We start from the raw sequence: 21,662 nt of genomic DNA on the forward strand, positions 1-21,662 counted from the left end.
TGAGTTTCTCCCCGTACCACACTATTTATAACGTATGGCTCATAACAATCAATTGCTAAGCTTCACGCATTTACTACGCGAGATAAATGCTGTAACTATATCCAGTGTGAAAATGATCCAAGATTTTCGTATTTTACATTTACATATAGTTCAAATACCAAATCACATAAGTATTTTAACAACAATGAATACTTTAAACAAAGTTTATTGAAGCAAATAAATATAAAACAAAAAAAAAAAAAAGTAGGTAACGGATCAGACTACATATACAAAGTAGACTTATAAGTCATTAATAAACCTATGATTTTTCAAAGTCATTACATAGTTCATAGATAATGACTATAACATGTATAAATAAAAAAATAATTATAATAATTAAGGAACTGGTATCCCACAGAGGTTTAATTATTTGATTCACTCGGTCCTTGGCTAGTGTCTTGATTAGACTGTTGATGAATGAACATCGGCCTTACAATGTCAGGATTCACTAAACGAGCATACATCTGTGATCGTCCTGTAATAAAATAATTGTTTAGTTTTCAGTAAAATTTGAGCCAGGAGAAAATAATAATAAATGCAAAATTATTAACCTTTAACATGGTGATGTGACAGTGGTATAACTTTTAGACCTTGAATAGATTTCAAAGAATTAGCAGGAACGAGTATTTGTTGAGAACCTTGCTGCACCACAGTGTAAGTGTTAGGTGTAGAATTCACTCCTGCTGCAGATACTATGGTCGATGAAGTTGGTATACCTGTGAGAGATGATGACATTTGTGCCTGGAAAAATAATAATTTTTTTTTTACTTAAAATTTTCATATTAAAAGTAATTAATCAATTTTTCATTTACTTTATTTTTTACCAAAACAGGTTTCCCACTGATTTGTGACTGAACCACTCGCAAAGTTTGTGATTGATTGGTATCACCAGACTTCAAACGATCATTTATAGATGACAATCGAGTGAGCGTTTGCTATGATAACATAAACCCAAATATATATTTAATAATATGCACCTTATACTTATATCACAAGCGATCAATTTTAAAATAATATTTTAGTAATTACCTGTCCAATAGTTAATTGATTTGATGGCATAAGTTTTGGTTGAGCAACGGTCACTACTGTATAATGTGGTTGACCGCTCTTTGATGTTTGTACACCAGAAATTCGTAACGATGCACCTAAAAAATGAATGAGGTTATAGTGAAAAATTTAAATAAATTTAAAATCACTTACCTTGAACACTAGATAATTTTCGATTTCCAATAACGGAATCAACAGGTAATTGTGCTCTTGGACTAGATACAATCTTACCAACAATAGGTTTAGTGAGTCTATGTTGTACACTTTGACCAGATTGTTTTGTTTGCAACATCACATTAGTAGTCTTAGCTGGATTTTGATGGATCTTAGCACCGCGAATTGATGTTAAAATCGGCTAGAAAATAATTGATAATTAGTAGTTTATATAAATTCATATAATTTAAATGACAAACTAAAACTGCAAAAATATTTTGTTCAAAAAACCATATTTCCAATACTTCCGTTTTACTAAAGGGTAAATTCAAATATTTGTAACCCCATTTATTCTTACTGACAGTAAAACAATTGAAGCACATTAAAGGTTGTTAAAAAAAATAAATAAAAATATTTGGTTTTTTTATAGATTAAACAAATTAACCTAAACAAGAATTAAATAATATTAATTGAAAAGATTAATTAATACATAAAATATTTCAATCAAGCCCCTGTATGGTTAAATAAAAAATTATGATTAAAAGAAGATAATATAAAGAGTATATTAGTTTGTAAGGGATAGCAGAAGATTAAATATGGGTGATATTTTGAGACAACTGATGTGAAGGTTAGGTCAGTCCATGAGATTTTCGTAAAGCATACCGATAAGAAGCGCTAAATGAAAGGGAGATAAATAAGGTTCAACTAAATCAGATTGGGAAGAAAGTTAAAGATTTCATAGAGATTGAGTTATAAAACCAAAGGTGGAATGAGATAACTGTGACAAAACCAAAATCTTTAATAATTAGAATTTAAAAGCTATCATAATATGATAAATTTCAAATTCTAATTGTTCATAAACTATATGACACCAAAAGTGAAAATAAAATATTGGTATAAAATTATACCTTGAGAGCAATGGGTTTTTGATCACTCCCTGGTTGTTTAACCATAACAACTTGAGTCTGTTGCCCTGTCTGCTTTTGTGGCCTAATCATTAATAAGTGTTGGAATTGTTGTTGTGTTAACTGTTGTGGTTCTGATTGGACACCTGTAGGACTTTGTATTACATATTTAAATTGAGAAAGTTCCCCATTCCCTGCTTCAGTTTTATCATCTACATCAGATTTTCTGATAATGACTTGTTGTTTGTTTTGCTGCAAAGTTTGCTGCTGAATTTGTTTATGTTGCAAAAGTTTTAACTGCATCTGTTGTTTTTGCTGCTGCTGAAGTTGAAGAAACTGTTGGACAGTTTGTGTTTTCACAGTATCAGTTTGACTAATAATAGAAGAATTTTGTTCAGAGTTTGCAACCGAATGATCAGATCGCTTTTGTTTTAATAATAATATCTGACGTTGAGGTTCTTTGTTTTGAGGTGATTTGGTAATAGTAATATGATGATCTTGTTGAAAATTTGTAGGTACTAAAATACAAAAAATAAATAACAGCATATTATTTAACAACCATTGTGTTTTAAATGCTAATAAAATTTACTAGAAGATGGTCCAATTGTGACTGGTTGAGAAATTTGAACATGTTTTGTTGTTTTCTTTCTGGAACCAATTGTAATTAGATCTCCAGATGATAAAACTTGTTTCTAAAAAAAAAAAAAAAAACGTTAATGTTAACCCATCCACAAAAATATGATATGCAATACATACATTTGAAGAAATACTATTGACAACCATTTTATTATTATTAATGAGGTTTTGATTGCTGTTGTTCATAGTTTGCGTAATTTTTATCATCTGCCCAGAATTAGCAATATTTTGTGTATTCACAACTTTTAAACTGGTATTAGCCATCGAATGGCTAATGATGGTATTAGCACCTGAATGATTGGTATTAATATTACTAGAAATTGCTTGACTAGTGATATTACCAGAAATTGATTGATTATTGTTACTAGTAACTGAATGGACATTGCTACTAGCAATAGACTGTATATTGCCACTCGAAATGGAATGGATATTGCTACTTGAAATTGATTGAATATTGTTACCAACAATTGATTGTATATTGCTATTAGCCATTGGTTTAATATTGTTACCAGCAATTGATTGTATATTGCTATTAGCCATTGATTTAATATTGTTACCAGCAATTGATTGGTTTATCATGTTGTTGGTAAATGATTGACTAGTGATGTTGCCAGTAAATTGATTAGTAAATGTTTTACTAGTAATATTACAGGCAGTAATAGTTGAGCTATTACTACTTGCAGATGTTGAAATGTTATTAGATACGGGCATAGCAAACCTTTGGGAAGCTTCAGTACTATTTTGATCTATTAATGATGGATTTTCTATTTTAAGTTCAACAGCATTATCTGTAGTTTGCGTAGGTATTTTTCGATGTTTAATTACTCGAGGATTTTTTAATGACAGTTTTAAACCCTCTGTACCCGTTATGTCTTGAGTGGCATGCATGTTCACATCGGACAATACAGGCGAAGTACTTGAACTTGGCATAGAATCTGAAGTTGAACTCGTAGGTAGATCTAACATTGACAAAGATTCAGAGAGAACATTGGATGGTCGTTTTTTATTTGGTATTTGTTTAGGTTCAGGTGATTGTTTTTGGGTTTTATTTCTTCGCCAACATTTCATCTTCACTGCACCTTGTTGTTCTAAATGCAATCGTTCTGAAAAAACAAGTTTTGCCTAGTTCAAAAAAAGTGTAAAATGATGATAAAAAAAAAAATGATACTTAAGGATTAAATACCAATGTTATTTATCAAAAAAAAAAAAATCCTTAGTTTATTTTTTATTAATTTTTTTAGAAAATATATTGGTTTTAATATGGTTCCCAACCAGTGTGCCGCAAGCACTCTTTAAATGTGCCACGATAAATCTAATTGTTTTATAAGTATGTATTTATTGGCTTATTATTGATATTCGAGATGAAAACTGATGGAACTAATCGCAGATACATATAATATTATTTATTGTGAGTATGCCCGTCGCAGCCATCTCGATCGATCGATTGTATTTATATATTTCACAATAAATAACCCTCTAATAGAGTAGACTGTAAATAGTATACATAAATATATAAAATATAGTTCACATAATATATGGATTGGTGTACCGCGAACATTTTGTTGGAGATGAAGTGTACCGTATTGTTAAAAAGGTTGAAAACCATTGGTTTATACAATATTTTGATTCTCTCCCATTAAATGTAAGTTTTTCACGTGAAAGACAAACAAAAACTAAAATTCTTGAATTTACTAAGGCCTTTTCCCACTTAACCAAATAAACTCCTTGATAAAGGACTATTAATACTTTATAACTAACTAATAGATATTGTAGTATAAGGTTTAGTCAAATCCTCAAAATAAAAATACAATACATAATAAACAATCCTATCCAATAAACAAATCCTAAATAAACCCATTTTTCTTTTTATCATTATACATACTTTAACAGTAACAGTATCATTATCACATTAAATAGTTAAGTTTTTTAAATATTAAAATAATAATTAATGAAACTATCAGCATAAAAAAAAGATTTTTTTTCAGAAAAAACAAATCACACAATCCAATAAGCTATACTAAAATATTTTAAGATCTTTTGAAAAGACATCTTGGTCAAAAACAATGTAAAGAACTATTTTATTAATTACATTTTAACTAAAAACAACAATTTTTTTTTTACTTTAAATACTATAAAAATTATAAATTTTTATTTGAATTAAAGCTATAATTGAAAATCTATTTTATTTGAATTATAAGTTTAATAAAAACATATCTTGATTTTCTGAATCAGTTAATCACAATAATATTATGAAATAAACTTATTACTTTTTTTTTAATATTAACTATAATTATTAATATTATTGATATAATTATATTCATACCAAACTCTTCCAATGTTCGTCCTCTATGTAAGTATATCCAAATTTTACGTTTAGCATCATATTTAACACATGGGTCGTTTTCATAATGCAATCTATCTAAAGCACCACTGACGGCATTATGTAATTCAGTTTGATTTGCTTCCATTAAGTATTGTGAATCTTTAAGTAAAACACAGATGTCACTACGAGTTCCCATTCCATTAGGCAATCTAGCAGTCGCATCACGTACTGAAATAACACAATTTAATAATTTTTTTTTTTTTTCACAATAGTATAAATAGTCATGATATACCTAATACTAATATTGATATGAAATGCGGTCTATTTTCTATTAACAAAGAATGACCACGAGCTGCTTTATGAATATTGGAAGAATTGTAAATACCACGAACAGGACCTACAACTGACTCATATCCATGCATTCGATATATAAAAGAACGATGTGGTTTTAAAAACCTTTGTCTTTCCTAGAGATTTAAATAAAATATAATTTAAATCTTAAAAAAATGTAATACTATTTTTAACTTACTTGAGCCTGGAAAACAGCGCGTTCTTCAGAATTAGAAGGTGTTACTACCCAAGTATCTAATAATGGAGTAGGTACAGAGATCGATGAATCTGTTTCAGGCATTTCAATGGTTGAAATAAAATCAACAGTAGATGGTATTGGTACATTTTTAATACCAATCATATCTTCTTTAATATTTTTTAATTTTAAACTAATATTATTCAAATTATGTAGCCAACAATTGCATAACTCTCCGAGTCGAGTATCTGAATCTCTACCAGCACCAATCCACTGATATGTATTTAAACTAGGTTTATATTCAATATAAGGAACAAAGTCTTCCGGCTGCCACTCTGAATAAAATATTATAATATAATATATATAATATCATAGTGATGTTCATATTAATAACTAAAAAAAAAAAAACATTTTACTTACCAGGAAAATGACCAGCTAAGAAACCTATAGCTGATTGTAAAGCTTTAGGCCAAGTTTTTAATGCTAAACTATGATACCAATCTGGTTTTTTTTTATTATTTAATGTTGATTTCACCCATTCTAGGACACGTTCGGTTAATGCAGTCATATTCATACGGTATTCCCAGGTGGAACATATTATATCTCTAATAAGTGCAAAGAAACTAGCAGTTATATTTTTTGCTTCTGGTAGTGGTCTAAACAAAAATACATACATAATTAATATTATAACTAAAAAATTTGTATACAAATAAAAAGTACAGTACATTATTATGACGAATATCAATATTTTAAGTTTTTCGAAAAAAAAATCTAATTCGTAATTATTACGGTTTGGATTTTGTTGCAAATGTTTCTTTTGGGGGGAATGTGATAGAAAGATAATTCTTAAATAAAAATATGTTTTGAACATCTAATTTCACTGAAATTAGATTAATTTTTTGTTATTTTATACTATACCCCCCCCCCCCCCCCGTTTGGTTCTTTAATATAATTTTACATTATTTTCATGAAAATTTAACATATTTATATGAATATTTTACATTGATTATATTAATATTGCCATAAATGATAAAATCTGTAAAAAAAATCAGAAATCATTAGCATTCAAAATAGCATTACACCAAACATTAATGCGTACAGTATGATTTAAATGATTGAGTTTACATGAAATATACACCAATTACTACAATTGATGTGAAAAGGTCATTTTCTATGAATAAAAATATGAGTATATTAGCACCCGATAGGATGAGCTTTACTAAACCAAATTTAACCAAATGCATACATGGTCGTAAATTTATTTTTTAATATTTATTTGCGTGATTTGTGTGAAATGTGTCATTTTAATTTGTGTTTTTTTAAATTCAATTTAATAAATGCTTTATTTTGCTTTTATTGATTCTAACTAAAAATGCTTTTAAAGATTTATTTTGCTACAAAATCCGAGCCCTAGTAATTATATATTAATCCTTTAGAAATTCACTTTACGTTCATAGTTTTTCATAAAATGTAAAACTTCAAATTGTTTTCAATTTTTCAAACCTTTGTGTATTTCTCTTGAGATATTCACCATAATAAGAATCTAATTTATTAACATACTTAATGTCCATATCATCATTGCACTCAGTCTTAATATCTAAAACATGGAAACCTTCCAACTCTGATAATGATCCAACATAATTAGAATCTGTGATAACTTTGCTTGGGGTAGACACTGGTGATAATGATAACTGTTTAGAACCATAGTTATTAGGAGTGACTGGTAGCATACAAGAATGCAACATCCTAGGAGGAGACCTAAATAAAATAACAATAAATATAAATTAAATTTCATGAGTGATATTTTTTATCAAGAATATTAAAATAAAATGTAATTCATATCCTTACTCAGTACTCATAGATTGCACTGTACTAGTTAACATATCTTCTGGATGAAATTCTCTTTTAATGTGATAAGTAGCTGGACTGTACTTGGACTCTAAATTGTTTTCAGATGGTGGAGGTGTAGATGGAGGTGATGACAATATTAATGGCGAATTATTATACTTCTCTTCCACATCACTCATTTGCTCTAACAACATCGCTGCAGCAGCCTGACCTTCTTCTGCCTTACGTATTTCATCAGCCGTTAAACTGATAGGTTCAACTTTAATTTGCCTCTGTTGTACTATTTCTTCTTCCGTCTTAACAATATCAGTAATAATTAATTTTGGTTCTAATTTTATGGCATCTAAATTGGTTTTAATTGATTCTTCTTGAATCAAATCAAGTATAGGTGTTGAAGGTGGTGGTGATGGTAATGATGGTGATATTGGTGGTGGTGGTGGTGGTGGTGGTGGCGGTGGTGGTGGTGGTATTGATGGTGGTGGTGATGTTGATATAGGTGGAGATGGCTCATGAAATACCTCTTTTTTAATCAATGGAATACTAATTGGTTCTGATTCAACTGGTTCTTGTTTTACTGTAATATTATCAAATCCATCCAACTGCACAGGAAGTTTTACATCTAATTGTGAAGATGAAGATGAAGATGATTGTGCTGATTGTTTAATAACCTTTGTTCGTTTCACTCGAGACCGATCGCTAGTTGCTGACCTCTTTTTCTCATTTCCCAATGAAACAGCTGGTTTTATCTGTTCTTTCATTAGGTCAAGTCTTATTTGTTCTTTTTCCTTAAAAAAAAAAAAAAAAAAAAAGTAAAACTATTATACCTGTCATAAATATTAAATTGTTTTAAAAAATATACTTGTTCAATTTTCTTCTGTTTTCTCTTATGAGATAACAACATTTCTCTATACATATCTTCAGTTGGATCAAAAGGATTACTCATAGGCAAAGCAATTTTAGACAAATCTATTCCTTCAGGAAATGTTGCTAAAGTAGAAGTGATAGTTTCTACTTCCGGTGAAAGAGAATTTTGTAAAACAGCTAAATTACGCCGTTGTTTTTTACTCAGACGAGCAGGTGGTCCTTCTAAATAAAAGAAAAAATATAACATTTAATAAAAAATACAAAATTTTAAAACCAAACATCTAAAAACATACAAACCTTGATAATTGCTATCTGAACTATTATCAGAATCATCTCCTACTAGATGTTTAATATCAGAAAGCTCACGAAAATATCTTCTTCTTACTTGCTGATGCATAGTATAACTATTACTACCCCCAGTATTTATCGTGGATGTAGTTGAAACCCCATTAAGAATATCAATAATCTTTGTACGTCCAGAGAGTAATTTTTTTAATGTATTAAAACTGTGAATACGTTGATTTTTTCTGGAACATCAATTAATAACACTAATTAAGTACATTAACAGAAATTAAAAAATATTTATTTAAATAATCCATACCTATATTCTTTTTTGAGAGTACGTCTTAACAAAGATTTCATTTTAACAATATCAGGACGATAATGTCCATTTTTTAATTTGTCATGAAAATCATCAATTGGATTAACTCCAAATCGAAAACTTTGACCACCAAAAAGCATTCTTAAAGTGATTTCTTTTTCCATTAAATCATTTTCAGGAAAAGTTGGAAGAAAATTCTACAAAAAAAAAAAAAAATTTTAGTATGTTTTACACTTAATTTTATTTTTTATAAGTTTTATTCGTATAAAGGTGAGTTTCTGTTACACAATTATACCTTTAAATGTTGCTTTTGTTGGTCACTTAAGCATACCCAAGAGTTGACAGAAAAAAGTTGTTTGAAAACTTCTTCATCTTCGCACATTCCAACAGGTAAACTAAGCTCAGTTTTATTAGCCACTACAGTTTCAGTTTTGAGTGATATAGTTTCGTCTTCATCAGCAGTACTAGTACTTTCAGAATCAGAGCCTGACTGACTACTACCACTACTACTGGATGCAGATGTACTCGTGCTAGATGTTGAAGTTGCAGAATCGTCGTCACTATCATCCTGTTCAATTTCAGGAGACGACAATTCTTCTTCGTCTGTATTTGAAGTTGATTCTTGCGGCCAATTTTCATAATTATTATACCCCGACATTATTGAGTCAAAATATAATTACTGAAATTAGTATAAAAAATATTAAACCAATTACTAGTTTCAAAGTTAATACTAACATAACATTTTCATAAACAATTTATATTTTTAAATAACCTAGGTAACAATCAATTTTTTTAAAAATGTTATAAATAAAATATTGGCTATAAAAAAAAAAAAAAACAGTAGTTCAGAAGACACTTTGAATTTTTTTGTTTAAGTATTAAAATCTGTTTTCAATAAATCACAAACAAAATTCAAGGTCATGGATCCATAAAATAATATTTCTATATAAATTACTTTACATAATTACTTTCCATCGAACATGTTAATTGATTAAAAAACTACCAATAGTAAATTATTTAGAAAAATAATGCGGATAAAAGATATAACTAAAATATTAAATAAATTGATTAATAAATAAATGATTGCTAGTTATTAATATTTACTTGGTATCTAATTTATATTATTACACTTTTACGTTCCTATCATTTTAACTACCCTCAATAAAATAGTAGTTATTCTATTCATTATTATTTATCTTAATATTTTGGTATGACCCTTAGTTTAATATATTTTTATATTTATACATTTATAAAGTGTGTCACCGATTAGGTATTATCTGTATTATACTATCACATTACATTGTTTAAGGTTTTCACCCATTTATTGTTAAAAAAAAATAAATAAACAAATAAAAAAATGTACCTTATTAGGTTTATTTATAAGTGAACATTTTGTTAAACAGACACTAATTTATGATACATATTTGATTTAAAGTACTTTTTCATTATTAACACCAGTAGAACAGTATTACAATTAGCAAGCAATATCTGGGGTAATTGCTCATTTTATACACGGAGAGACATGTTAATAACTATTTTGCTGCAAAGTTCAAAACTTATAATATTAATATAATAATTAGAAATATTTAAGTAAAAATAAATATGCAATTCAAATAATTTTAACGGTACTACTCAATTTGTTTGCAAATATATTTAACGGATCAATTTTGATAAATCTAATGAAGACATGTGATAAAAATAATATAAAAAGTTAAAACTAGTCTTTATTAACTAACATTAATTGATAAACTGTTATCAGTTTAAAATTGAACTGTTTTCTAATGTTGTAGACAGATTCAGTCAAATAGAGAATGACAAAAACATTGTTTACGTACAACACTTGGGATGAATGAATCATAGAAAAAACTTTAGGAACTAACAGACAATTTATGTGACATACGGTGTTAAGACCACAGATCTATGAACTTTGATTATGCACCTACTTACCAGATAAAAAATTTCAGATCTTTAAATAATTGTCACTGAATCAAACCGCTACGATTTTTATGTTCGGTGGATTTTCTTTCTTTGTATAGTGTCCGTCCCGGAGTAGATGGCTGTAGGCTGTAACCAAGCAATTACGAGTCGGGCGAAAACAACCAGTTTTTCTTAGTCTTCTGAGAGAACGTTAAACGCGAATAGTCGACGATGAACGGTCAATATGACGGATCGGAACCGCTGCCGTGCCGTGCACATACGTCGGGGACATAACGTAACTGTAGTTCGCGTCGTCGTCCCGGCCGACATAATAATAACGATTTGGGGAAAAAAAAGTATATCGTAACGTTGTTGCACTGAATTCCCTCTCGCCGTCGAACGTCACGAGAGGAGCTACAGTGTTTTGTTTACAATCTGTATGGGCTCTATCGTCGGCCGCGACGTGCGAGTCCACGACTGATAACGCTTGACACATCTTGGAAGAACAAATGCACGCCGCGTATATTTGTCGTTTACGCCATGACGTTTACCGCACAGGATTAATAGACCTAACATAATCCTGCACCCGTAACAGGGCCGGATTAAGGGGGTTCAAGCCCGAACGTAAAATTGTCTCAAATATAAGAGACGAACGTTTTATTTTTTGTTTTCTTTACCCGCCTTTGGCGAAGTATTAATTACATCTAGACAAACACGTACGTCGTAATCGTTAAAATTAATAAAAAAATAAAAGTTTTCGAATTAGCCATTATAATTGTAAATGTAAAACCGATGGTTAGTGAGTTATGGTTAGGTAAGGATTTATTTTTAATCCCTTTTTGAATCGTTAAATCCAATGAAACGACAGTGAAATGACTTTATGAAATAATAACTGTCTTCTAAATCAATAGTCCGTTAAAGTATTCATGTATACACACACACGTATGTATATTAGAAAATAAGAACGAAAATTATTGCCCTTTTTCCCTAAAAGTGATCAGAAAAAGTATGTTACCTACCGAAAAAAAATAAGCGTACATTTATTTTTATACCAGGACGTACGAACTGGTCTGTACACACGACTTAACCGCTAAGTTGACCATCACGTGCCGGAATCATAGGCGTGCACAGGTAGTATGCAGGGTATATAGCTGCATACCCTGAACACAGAGCTTTGTTTCTAAAAATATCAAAAATAAATAAAAAGCATGACATATTTGGTTTTGTATTGCGCTATAATTATTATTATTCTTTTACATTCAGTTCCAGGACGTTTTCATTTGTTTTTGAAACACAAATCACGTACCTATAAATAGTTCATGCAAGTATAGAAATAAATGCTTAGCCTGGAGTATTATTATGTTTCTAATGTATGACTGGTTTCGAATTAAAAATGCATACATTACAAGTATAAAATTATACTCCGCGGGCTAAGCTTTATTTATTTGTTTTTTTTTTTTTTATTTCTATATACATTACATTATGATTATCAACCATTTACTAATTTTTATTTTATTTGTCATTATTGTATTGCAAACTATCTGACTCGGTAAACTTCGTACCGCCTAACCGTCAATTAATGTAGTGATACCTTTTAGCTAAACATAATTTATTATTTTTTAATTAACGTAATAAAACGAATACAAAAAATGTATTAAGTTCAGTGGATATTTAGGAAAACTACAAAAATCAAGTATTTGAACGGCGTTTCCAGTTATGGAAAATTCATCTTTTGTACAGTGAAAAAAAAAAAAACGGTGAGTGTCGTTTTTTGAGGAGAATATAGTCGGTCTTAGAAATTATTTTCAGTAAAATATACACGTTCGCCATTATTTATATTGATGTTATTAGGTGTATTTATAATATTTAATGAATTATTTGTATATTCATTAATACTTTTTTGTTCGTTTATTGACCGTACGTACGTAGATTAAATATATAATTATATATATTCAATTATACTATGTACCTATGTCGTAACCACTTAGTAAAATTGATAATTTCTTGAGGAGTTGTCAATTTCGATATATAGTATCGTTTTTCACACTTCATGTAATACTAAAGTATGTCGCAAAATTGTCACTAATTTAACATTGTGTAATGTTTTTCACAGTGTACCTAATCATTTACTTCGTGTAGGCAGGACCGGTCCAAGCAAAAATAGTGCACTAGGCAAAATCAAATTTTTCCGCTTCTAAAAAAAAATTGAGCTCTTATTTTAACTTAGCCCCTCCCCCTATTTTCTATTGGAAATCTCAGAAGTGATTGTATGGTTATTTATATTTTTGGAATAATTGAAAACATCCAGCGTAGGTCGTAATATACAGTAATATAATAACTTTAGAAAATATTATTTTACTATATAGATGAGTGGTTTTCACGTATGAATTAATTTAAATATTTTTTCATAAAACACCGATAGAATTAGAAAAAATGTACCTACGAGTTAATTCTGAAAATGCCACCCCTACTAAAGTGCCGCTCTAGGCAGGTGTCTAGCTCGCCTATACCTTGAGCTGGCTCTGCGTGTAGGTACAAAAAATATTTTATATTTATTATTATTCTATAACTATTCTTGTTTATTAAACAAAATTATCTTTTGAATAACCTAAACGTCTGGCAACAAATATCGAGGAAATGGAAATAATCATTAAATCACTAAAGCACAATAAATCTCCAGGGGCTGATAATATAAATCTTGAACTACTAAAAATTGCAGGGAAAGAAATATTAGTTAACCTACACCAAATTATAACGAATATATGGAATAGCAAATAAATAAAACAGGAATTGTCGTCATCAGTTATTTGGCTAATTTTCAAGAAGGGATCTTACAAAAGTTAATAATTATCGAGTTATCTCGATATTATACACAACGCATAAGATGCTCTCAATAGCTACCTTACGGAGGATAGAAACATTCGCAATTGACGTACCTAGTAAGGGAATATAATCAAGGCTTCTTAAAAAGAAGATCCACCAGTGACCAATCTTCAAGCTCAGACAAACAATGGAAAAGTATTATGAATTTGATAAAGAATTGCACATGACATATTTATAAATCTTAAAGGAGGGTACAATAACATCGACTATGGATAGTATTACAGAATTTTGGGTTGCCCAAAAAAAAAAACTAGTAAATTTACCTAGTTAAAATTTAAGGCTGAATGTGGCAAATCAAGAATATTATGTTGTTGAGTTTATCATAATACGTATAAGATATCTTGTACACGAAGTAGGTACCTAATTGAACACATTGTGAAAAAAATTACTCACGAGTGACTGTTTCGTGAAAAAAATTACTATTTAGTGGAAAATTTTCGTATTTCATGAGGTATAAAAAAGCTGTTTTTATTTCATGAAATATGCAATTTTACTAAGTATCTATTAACAATATACTCGTATATACATGTGTTATATATTTAATCTATAATAATATGAATATAATGTACACACTACGGTTTCTTTTCAGTTGTTTTTAAATGAAAATGTGGGTAGAAACCATACAGAATTTTTCATTATAGTTTGGTACAGAGAATTTAGGATATTTTCAGAGTATAGGTTGTAGATCACAAATCTTTAATTATTATGATACCATTATTATCGAATACTTTTTTAGTGTATTTCAATGTTTGATAATAAAATCCAACCGAAACTCTATGGCAAAGTTTGTGCCTATGATATTTATAAATCATATGTTATTATTTTAATGTCAAATATTAATTGAGTCATAATAGGTATAAGCTGCTTTTTTTAATCTTCCATATTTTTATAACATACATCATAACTTGTAATAAGCTGATAAGTACATTTCATTAAATTTTACTTGGAAGCACAATTGTAAATAATATCTATAGTCGTGCTTAGCGACTATTGAATATCATAAATAATAATAGGTAAGCACAATAAATGGATAAATCAGTTTTACCACCACTCACTAGTTTATTTAGTACCTATTTCATTTCATTTCAATTTTTGTTCAAGTAAAATCAAACTTACCATATGAACAAAATGTAATAACAAATAATTAAAATAATTTCAATAGTAATTTTAAATCCAACATATGATAGAAATGCTTAAACTACTGTAATCATTTATTTTTTAACAGGCTCAAAAATAATGACTAAATGATTTAATATCTATGTAATAATTTATTAAATTTATTTCTTGACAAAAGACAATAACAATAGTTATAATTAAAATTAACCACAATATGTTTGTAAATATATATATTTACTAATTGAATAAAAAAAATTTAAAATAACAGAAAATATATTAGTTTAATTCTTTGCCCAACAACGATAGCTGTTCCAAGAAGTCTGAAGCATTATTTACTACAGTCGATCCATAAACAATTTTTAATTGTGGTATACCAGGAGACACAGTTTTATTTTTTACGTACTCCAATAAATTCTGATATTCAATGTAATTGCCTCCACCAACTATAAATACTATAACTTCACTAAATGTATTTTTTGATTTAAATCCATCAGAATTACGTAATTGTTTAGGATCAAAATGACGAAATTCATCTGTTGAACTAGATGATTGTTTATTTTCTAATAATTCATCAACAATTCGAGTCACTGGAAATGTATGCTTTTTAACAACTAAATTTTTTACACCTTCCATAACAAATGAAGAAGTATGAGAAAGTAATTTTTCAAACATATTAACAGATTTGGTACCACCCCCATATTGATTTGATGTAGTTGTGATATTGGAGTACATTTTCCATCTTTTAATATATTTGAGTGGGCTAAGATCACAACCTTGTTTTTCTAAGGCTGATGAGTACATATCCAAATCTGAAACTGAAATGTTATGTGTATAAATATAATAAATTATGAACAGTCTCATTTTATCTTCAGCAGTTCCAGCTTCTTGGTCATTGATAATATCTAGTATTTGTTTATCCAATGATACTTGGCTCATAACTTTTTCCTCAAATTCAAACAGTAAATCTAAACGTCGAGATTTAATAACAGATAAAATACTTGTAGCTAAGTCTGTATGCATATCTATTAACCTTTTCTTTTCTAATAGTTGAGGCAAAGAATTAACAGCAGATGTAAGCTTAGCTGTATTATCACTCATCATGGCTAAAGCAACATCACTCTCTCCATCCAAGCCCATAGATTCTTTTAAGTGTTTGACTTCTTCTTCAGAGTTTTTTAATTGCTCTAATTCAGATTGAATTGATTCTGCTACTGTAGGAAATGGACTTCCTCTATGAGTCATCCAAAAAGAATCTTTTGGATCCAAATCAAAAGTTTTGGGTTTTTTTTGTTCTTGAGTTACTGTAACCCTGTTTAAATTTAATTTTAGTACATCATGGACTAATGCTTGGTAAGTCCACGTATGATGTAGAGGTGTTGCCATGTCAATATTACGATCAAGTACAATTAAAAGAGGCCGCTGAAAATTGTAAAATCCAGAATTCTCAGATGAAAATAAACTATTTCTAGTATCCCTTAAATTTTCTCTCAGCTTTTTATCTAATTTTTCAGCAACCATTTCTGCAGCATTACCACGGGCACTACGAATAATAGGTAATGTCCCAAGAGTAACAAATACTGAATACAGACCATCAACAGTATCATCCATCATTACTTCAACATCTGTATCTTTAGCATCAGCACGGTTCAATGCATAATATGATACAGCTTGTGAATTTTGATTGCTTAATATGAATAATTCATCTTCCAAAGAAATAAAATTTAAATATTGATCGTAAATTTTATGAACTTGGCTAACATTTTCTGTTTGTAATGCAGCACTAGCCAAGTCTTCCAATTTTTGACGACAAATAGCTGAGATGAAATTTAAATAATATTTTTCATACACATTATTTTGGAAATCCTGAGCTATTCGGTCAAGATTTTCTTGATCTGGCATACAAAAATAAATAGCAGCTACATCAGGTATAGGATCACGTTCAGAATGAATACTTAAATGCAATGTCACACCACATTCTCGTAGTTCTTTAATTGGAATTAATGGTGATAGGATGTCTTGACCACGACGATCATATATTAGTACTTTCCAAACAGGTTCTGAACTATTATCTTTAAAATCTGGACTATTTAAGTTGAGCATTTGCTTCAATGCTGCAATTTGTTTATCTCGGACAGATGTCATAATAATGGCTTTATGTCAATTGATTTTAAACAAAAAATGTTGATACCATAATTAAAATGTATTTTATAACATTATCTTTCAAACTTAATTTTATTATAGACACATTTCATTTTGAACTACATGTACCTGAAATAAAAAATAAATTTTAACTCAGTAAAAAATATAAATATTACCTATGTATTTATTTTAATTGTATGTCTTAAATATAAATAAATTCTATAAAAGTATCATTTATAAGCATGGAATATCCTAATACCTTTAGTTGGCATTAAGTTATGTGGTATTATGAATAGATTTAATTTAAAAAAACATTACTTATTTACAGTAGTGATATTTATTTAAGTATCAAATAAAATTATTAAATGAAATGTACAAATTTTTAAGTATAATTTTTCATTTTTTAGTAGGTAATAAAGACCATTATAAAATCAATGTTATTTTAAAATAGTAAATATATCTATAATATTTAATTTATAAGTAAAAGGCAAAACACTTACTTTAATTATAATCCAAATGTTTGATGTTAAAAATTATAGTTTACTAGTCAATAAAAACACTATTGTTCAAAATTAAAAAATTCAGTGGGACTCAAGTATTTAAAATTACTACTATTGTTAATAAATATTAAATTTAATGCCGTTTAAAAAAAGGAAGTACTCTTAAGTTCTAACTTTCAGATTTTTATCAGCATAGAAAAAAAATATTGTTATCAATGTAGTGTTGTCATCTACCTATTTACCACGTCAATTTTTTCATATTACCCGGTACAACGTGATCGCCTAACATAACCTCAAATATAATATCATATTTTTTTTTTTTTTTTTTGTTACCAAAATATTTAGTATTATAAAAGTTAAAAAGCTCAAGAAACTATTCTGCTTACTCTCCGTGTGTTTCGTTGTAATTTTGAGCATTTTAATTAATTTCTGTTAATCTAAATTATGGCGTTGAATCTGACGGTTAAAGTGCACCCTGTTGTATTGTTCCAAATTGTTGATGCTTATGAGCGTAGACATGTCGACGCTCATCGAGTAATTGGAACATTGATGGGTATTTTACATAAAAACGAAACCTAAACTATGTAGCTTTATTTGGCCTTTTATTTTTTAGGAACGGTCGACAAAGGCGTAGTTGAAGTGACAAATTCTTTTGGCGTCCCTCACAAAGAATATGAAGACACGGTTCGTACATTCTGTATACATTTATCAAATTAGTTTTGTTGTATAAATAAGCAACATTTTTTGAATTTCTAGGTGGAAGCTGATATTGTATATGCTGCAGATATGTTTAAAATGAATCAAAAAGTCAACAGATCAGAACAGATTGTTGGTTGGTGGGCTACTGGTAATGAGGTGACTACTCATTCTTCGACAATTCATGAATACTATTTGATTGAATGTAATAATCCAGTGCATATCACTTTGGACACAACATTGAAGAATGATAATATGGGTTTGAAGGCATATATTAGGTAAACTAATAATTCATTGTATCTAAATATTTTTATAATTTTGTATTAGTTTAATGCTTTTAAAGTTTGTATCAGAATTATAAATGAAATTGATACAAAAAGTATGCATCAGAATAATTAAAAATAAAATCTACCAGTTTGATTAATTTATTTGTTGATGATTAGCCTTAATGCCATAAAATATACTACTTCAAATCTGCTAAACCATCCTATCTTAGTTAATTTTTTATTTTATATTGGATTATAATGTAACTAAGTATTTTGTTACAGTACACAAATCGGTGTTCCTGGTGGTAAAACTGGAAATATGTTCATCAATGTTCCAATTGAAGTTACATGTTATCAACCTGAAACTGTTGGATGTATGTTATATTTATTCATATTTGCTATGTTATGTTTATTTGGTATTGTAGATATAATTGGTTGTAAAAAAAATTTATTTTCCAACATTTTTGTAAATTTTTTAAAGTAAGATTAAATTATGAATTACTAGGGAGAAACATGTTTATACTATTTTCTATGTTCATTAAAAAAAAAAAACTAAACTTTAACTGTAGAATTAAAAAACAAACTGATTCGATGGTAATATAATAATAATTTTTATTTACATTATATTAGTAAGCCTGTGTCAAAAAACAGTGGCTGTTGGACAAAAATGTCAAGAACCAATTGCTGAATTAGTTCAGATAGAAGAAGCTTCATCAAAAATCTCAGATCTTTTGGATGTAGTTTTATCATATATTGATAAAGTGTTAGCATCCAGTGAATACAATGCTGCCGACAACAGTCATATTGGTCGTATGTTACTCGATCTTATGCATAGCGTTCCCCATGTATCACCTGAACGATTTGAAGAAATGTTCAACTCTAATGTTAAGGTAAAATATTTTATTTTTTGTTTGTCTCATCATAATGTAAAAATAATATATTTATATATTTTTTAGGACTTATTGATGGTTATTACTTTATCTCAACTGACTAAGACACAACTAGAGCTCAACGAAAAACTTACATTGCTTAGTTTGTCATAAGTGTACTATATATAATACTATTATTATTATTAGCCACTGCAAAATAATTTTATAACTTCATTTTACATACATTTCATCAAATTTATTTTGTTACACTGTAACTAATTCAATTCAAGGTATAAACAATAATTAAAAGAATACTGTATTTAAAAATTATAAATAAAAGTATTTATTGTATTTTCAAACAATAAAACATACTTGAAATCCTTAATTTATAAATTATTTTTGGTTATTTATTTTTAAGATTTTTTTTACCTTTTTACACTATTTTTTCTTACAGTTAGTAAAAATATATTGTTGCTAATCTTTAAAACCCATCTTGCATAAATAATATATTAGACACAAATTTTTAAAAGGTGTTTAGGTGTTTTTTTTTAAAACTAAATGAAAGTACCCAGGAACAAAAACAAAAACTGATTGCTAAGTGTTAAGAATTGTTATATATATATATATATATATATTATATACTACTATACTATTATATATATATATATATATATATATATATATATATATATATATATGTACTGCAGGGACGCTGGAACATAATATATTTTGGAGGGGGGACAAACTGAGGGTAGTCTTTAATTAATGACTACTATCATACTAATTTAAACATTTTTTTTTTCAAGACAACTATTATAGTTTTCCTGGTAGGATAGAAAAAACAAATCAAATTATTTTAAAATCGCTTAAAAAGCCATGCAACTAAGAACCACGCATAAGCTGTACGCACTATATATGACAGTATCAGTACTATAGAAACATTACTTTTATCGAAAATAGACAAAGTGTATAATGTACTAAAAGATAAATATTAATGTTGATAACGCGTTTGTTTTTAACATTTGTTTTTCTTTATTATAAATTGCTCGGACGGGTGAGGACAAATTCTGTATAGCACTGTAGTCTTATATTCAAATCCATTTTTCACTTATAGACAGAAATACTGTGTTAACAGATAATCCCATGGTTTATTTAGTTAATTTAATCTATGATTTTATTATATTAATTGTAGATTTTTGTAAGTAAAATGATTATATTTTCTCAACAAAAGAATATTTAATGTTTTCAAACATTATTTACATCAATTACAACTATTTTACATAATTTCATAATCACTCCAGAGAGCTGTACACAGCATTTCCATAATTAAAATAATTTTCTTACAGTCATACGACTTATACAGTGCTACATTGATTGTATTACAGCCACTGATTCAGTTCAGTTTTACTACATGTTGATTTAGTTGATTGTTCGATATTTAATGAACTGTTGTGTTTTTAATAATATTACTTTTATTAATCTCTGGCAGAAATTCCATATTATTGATGAATTTCAGTTGTTAAAAGATAAACAAATATGGAGTGCTCAAAATTAATATATCAATCCATAGTTTTCTTATTATCTAATTGTGTTTAAGTCATACAAAATTATATAAACAAATGATTGAAGACAAGATATCAGATTATGAATGTTAATGATCATCAAACCATTGTTTCAGGTACAATTTATAATTGAATTTTTGGTTCTGCTCTTAATTCCTATAGGTTTGGTTGACACAGGTAGTTTTCATTTTTACTTCTTAGTGCTGTTTGCTAAAACATTTTAAATGCATACTGTGAACAATATAATAAATTAAGAAGTAATAGATGTTATTGATTGTATTTGAGCAAGGACATAGTTGTTAAGACAAAACCTTAAAATAAAGTAACTCGATACATTTTAAATCATTGTATGCAGTTAATCATTCGTTTTCTCAATAAAAATAAAAATAACAATAATTATAAGCTTTTTTTTTCCTTTAATCAAAATAACCTTACATTCTGAGTAAAAAGGAAAATTGAAATTTTTATTGAAAATGTAGAATTATTTTACTTTAATTTATAGAGTTCAAATCGTTATTTAAAAAAATGTTTTGAGTAATATTTAATATCTTTGTAGATAAATTAAAGTTTGGTTTTAAGTCCCATAACTAAAGGTAAATAAATAATTATTGGTAATATTCGTATTTTATTTATATTTACATTTGTAATATTTATGAATACAAAATTATATTAAGCAAAAAAATTATAGTTTAATAAAATTAAAGATTTAAGTAATCAAAATAATAACGCAAAAGTATAATTTAATTGTTAATTATAATCAAAAATGAGTCTT

General features: G+C 28.1%; 3 protein-coding genes across 3 annotated transcripts; 1 reads left to right on the forward strand and 2 right to left on the reverse strand.

The window, feature by feature from the left end:
- Positions 1-189: 189 nt before the first annotated feature.
- LOC112685996 lies at positions 190-11,312 on the reverse strand. Its single transcript, XM_025558086.1, has 19 exons — positions 10,890-11,312; positions 9,238-9,621; positions 8,943-9,139; positions 8,639-8,868; positions 8,337-8,563; positions 7,478-8,262; positions 7,190-7,387; positions 6,050-6,285; positions 5,633-5,964; positions 5,396-5,570; positions 5,104-5,331; positions 2,901-3,883; positions 2,734-2,836; positions 2,148-2,662; positions 1,240-1,441; positions 1,069-1,184; positions 852-974; positions 591-780; positions 190-514 (listed from the first exon to the last, which is right to left on the reverse strand). Exons 2-19 carry the CDS (start codon positions 9,598-9,600, stop codon positions 402-404), a joined length of 5,316 nt encoding a protein of 1,771 aa, XP_025413871.1. The 5' UTR covers positions 9,601-9,621; positions 10,890-11,312; the 3' UTR covers positions 190-401.
- A 3,761-nt stretch (positions 11,313-15,073) lies between these two features.
- LOC112686000 (sec1 family domain-containing protein 1) lies at positions 15,074-17,536 on the reverse strand. The gene is made up of 2 exons (XM_025558090.1): positions 17,498-17,536; positions 15,074-17,126 (listed from the first exon to the last, which is right to left on the reverse strand). Exon 2 carries the CDS (start codon positions 16,998-17,000, stop codon positions 15,135-15,137), a length of 1,866 nt encoding a protein of 621 aa, XP_025413875.1. The 5' UTR covers positions 17,001-17,126; positions 17,498-17,536; the 3' UTR covers positions 15,074-15,134.
- A 279-nt stretch (positions 17,537-17,815) lies between these two features.
- On the forward strand, positions 17,816-19,651 carry LOC112686083 (eukaryotic translation initiation factor 3 subunit F-1). Its single transcript, XM_025558206.1, has 6 exons — positions 17,816-18,050; positions 18,111-18,181; positions 18,254-18,471; positions 18,742-18,833; positions 19,090-19,349; positions 19,416-19,651. Exons 1-6 carry the CDS (start codon positions 17,942-17,944, stop codon positions 19,500-19,502), a joined length of 837 nt encoding a protein of 278 aa, XP_025413991.1. The 5' UTR covers positions 17,816-17,941; the 3' UTR covers positions 19,503-19,651.
- The last annotated feature ends 2,011 nt before the right edge of the window (positions 19,652-21,662 follow it).

Source organism: Sipha flava, unplaced genomic scaffold, assembly GCF_003268045.1.
Source record: "Sipha flava isolate LNK unplaced genomic scaffold, YSA_version1 2_pilon_pilon, whole genome shotgun sequence".
In the NCBI taxonomy this organism is placed as follows: domain Eukaryota; kingdom Metazoa; phylum Arthropoda; class Insecta; order Hemiptera; family Aphididae; genus Sipha; species Sipha flava.

Bases quoted from the DNA above. Each gene is read 5' to 3' on its own strand.
- LOC112685996 (XM_025558086.1), bottom strand. From the start codon at position 9,600: ATGTCGGGGTATAATAATTATGAAAATTGGCCGCAAGAATCAACTTCA. The intron at 6,286-7,189 runs GTATGTTAATAA...ATTTTTGTTTAG, and splicing joins AATGATGATATGGACATTAA to ACCACTACCAGAAGCAAAAA. The intron at 5,571-5,632 runs GTAAGTTAAAAA...TTAAATCTCTAG, and splicing joins GCGCTGTTTTCCAGGCTCAA to GAAAGACAAAGGTTTTTAAA.
- LOC112686000 (XM_025558090.1), bottom strand. From the start codon at position 17,000: ATGACATCTGTCCGAGATAAACAAATTGCAGCATTGAAGCAAATGCTC.
- LOC112686083 (XM_025558206.1), top strand. From the start codon at position 17,942: ATGGCGTTGAATCTGACGGTTAAAGTGCACCCTGTTGTATTGTTCCAA. The intron at 18,051-18,110 runs GTATTTTACATA...TTTATTTTTTAG, and splicing joins AGTAATTGGAACATTGATGG to GAACGGTCGACAAAGGCGTA. The intron at 19,350-19,415 runs GTAAAATATTTT...TATATTTTTTAG, and splicing joins TGTTCAACTCTAATGTTAAG to GACTTATTGATGGTTATTAC.